The sequence below is a fragment of the Phaseolus vulgaris genome, chromosome 9 (genome assembly GCF_051622355.1).
Source record: "Phaseolus vulgaris cultivar YP4 chromosome 9, ASM5162235v1, whole genome shotgun sequence".
Classification (NCBI taxonomy): domain Eukaryota; kingdom Viridiplantae; phylum Streptophyta; class Magnoliopsida; order Fabales; family Fabaceae; genus Phaseolus; species Phaseolus vulgaris.
In genome coordinates, this window is record NC_143506.1 from 20,031,713 (window position 1) to 20,034,247 (window position 2,535).

Sequence of the window (2,535 nt, forward strand, 5' to 3'; positions counted from 1 at the left end):
TAAGGATATTTTTTTATTTTTTTATTATAAATATTAATATTTTGTTGTGAGTGTAAAGTGAAGTAAGATATTAAAATATCATTATCCTTTATCTAATTTGGTTAGAGTAATGTTTTATAAAGGAAATTTATATTGATGTAAAATTGCTGGATGATTATATTTTACTTTTGTGAAGAATATTGAGAAATTTTGATTATATTGTTGTAGTTTGGAAGTGTTAAATAGTTGTGGTTGTAATCGTTGATTGAATTTGAAACTTAAGAACGTATGCTTGATTGTAGTGTAATTACACCTTCAACAATTTTAAATAATTATAGAACATCTATGTGACACCTTGAACTTAATAAGAAATGAATCTTTAATTCTTGACATGAATTTTGATTAAATTGAAGAAGGAAGAAATAATATGAAATAGTTTACATGAATTTTGATTAAATTGAAGAAGGAAGAAATAATATGAAATAGTTTTGTTACTTGATATGTGAATTGGTCATATGTAAGTAGAATAGTAATTAAAAAAAAAGAAATAAATGGATGATTATCCTTGTTTGTGGTCCGCTCTTTAAATGCATGATTATCGTTGGTTCTGGTTCGCTGTTTGGGTCGTGGTCTTCCAGGTCACCACGCTTGGGAAGCCGCCGGGGTGGCCGTGGGCCCGCAGAAAGGTTTGGTAATGTTGGGCGCAAGCCGTGTTTTAAGGAATGATAATCGACAACCTATAAAAAATATATTTTTGTCAGTGAAAATTTTAGATAAAAAAAAGGATTGTAAACTCGAACAAAACAAACAAGGTTGTCAATTTAATAAAATAAAAAAAGGGGAATGAATAAAGAAAATATAATTTGATATTTTTAAAGTTGTATATAATTTTTAATGTGATGGATTTAAAATTAAATATATAATTAAAGATAAATTTATAATTAAATGATATAAAAATATATTAAAATAATAATATTCAGATAGTTGTAATTTGATTGAATAAAAAATTGGCGTAGAGTGAATAATAATTACCCAATCAATGATAAGGTGGAAGGAGAAGAAAAGTAAAATTAAGAATATGTTAATGGTGAAGAAATTGATTATGATGGAACAACTAAAAGTATAAAAGAGAGAGGGAAGGAAGGGAAATGGAAAGAGAGAAAGAGAAATGAAGAAGAATAGGATGATGATTATGATATGGAGCGTAGGAGTAGTGTGGATGCTGTTAGTTGGAGGAAGCTACGGAGTGCAGTGTGGAACGGAAGCAGGAGGTGCACTGTGCCCACGGGGTCTCTGTTGCAGCCAGTGGGGGTGGTGCGGCTCCACCATCGACTACTGCGGCCCGGGTTGCCAGAGCCAGTGCGGGGGACAGCCGTCTACTCCTCCTCCTCCTCCTCCTACTCCTACCCCTAGTCCTCCTCCTCCTACCCCTACTCCTCCTAGTCCTCCTACTGATCTTAGCGCCCTCATTCCCGAGTCCACCTTCGAACAAATGCTCAAACATCGCAACAACGCAGCCTGCCCAGCCAGAGGCTTCTACACCTACGATGCCTTCATCGCCGCCGCCAAGTCTTATCCCAGCTTCGGCAACACCGGAGACACGGCCACTCGCAAGAGGGAGATTGCGGCCTTCTTGGGGCAAACGTCTCACGAAACAACCGGAGGATGGGCCACTGCGCCGGACGGACCATTCGCATGGGGATACTGCTTCGTGAGGGAGGTGAACCCCGGTACGTACTGCTCCGCCACTCCCCAGTTCCCCTGCGCCCCTGGGCAGCAGTACTACGGCAGGGGTCCCATCCAGTTATCCTGGAACTACAACTACGCTCAGTGCGGAAGGGCCATTGGGGTTGACTTGATCAACAACCCTGATCTAGTCGCCACTGACCGTCTCATCTCCTTCAAGTCCGCCCTCTGGTTCTGGATGACCGCACAGTCCCCCAAGCCTTCCTCCCACGACGTCATCACCTCTCGATGGACCCCCTCCCCTGCCGACGTCGCCGCCCGCAGGCTTCCCGGCTACGGCACTGTGACGAACATCATCAACGGAGGCCTGGAGTGCGGGCGAGGACAGGACAGCAGGGTTGAAAACCGCATCGGATTCTTCAAGAGATACTGTGATATGCTTGGAATTGGTTATGGCAACAACCTTGACTGCAACTCACAGACTCCATTTGGAAATTCACTCTTACTCTCTGACCTTGTCACCTCTCAGTGACACTCCCATCCCGTCAGAATAAATAAATAAACTCATAAATCTGTGTTTCAGTTTCTGATCACAGCTTTTCCAATAATACTCCTAGTTTCCCACCATCTATCAATAAATTCATCACTTCTAGGTTTTTTTTTTTTTTATCATAATGAGGTTTTTTTTTTTTACAAAAATGGGGTTCGTTTAAAAAAAATTACAAATTTAGACAAGTCGCGTTTAATTAGGACAACTTCATATACAGAAATCGTTCCAATTAGGCACGACTTCTACCATGTCATACTAAAGTCGTGCCAACTTGATACGACTTCTGCCCTGTCATACTGAAGTTGTGTCAACTTGGCACG

The 2,535-nt window shown here is 40.6% G+C and overlaps 1 protein-coding gene across 1 annotated transcript; it reads left to right on the forward strand.

Annotated features, from left to right (window-relative positions):
• Positions 1-422: 422 nt before the first annotated feature.
• LOC137820021 (endochitinase) lies at positions 423-2,273 on the forward strand. The gene has a single exon (XM_068623788.2). It carries the CDS (start codon positions 1,148-1,150, stop codon positions 2,195-2,197), a length of 1,050 nt encoding a protein of 349 aa, XP_068479889.1. The 5' UTR covers positions 423-1,147; the 3' UTR covers positions 2,198-2,273.
• Positions 2,274-2,535: the final 262 nt, after the last annotated feature.

Excerpts from the sequence above, each read along its gene's own strand:
- LOC137820021 (XM_068623788.2), top strand. The coding sequence starts at position 1,148 with ATGAAGAAGAATAGGATGATGATTATGATATGGAGCGTAGGAGTAGTG.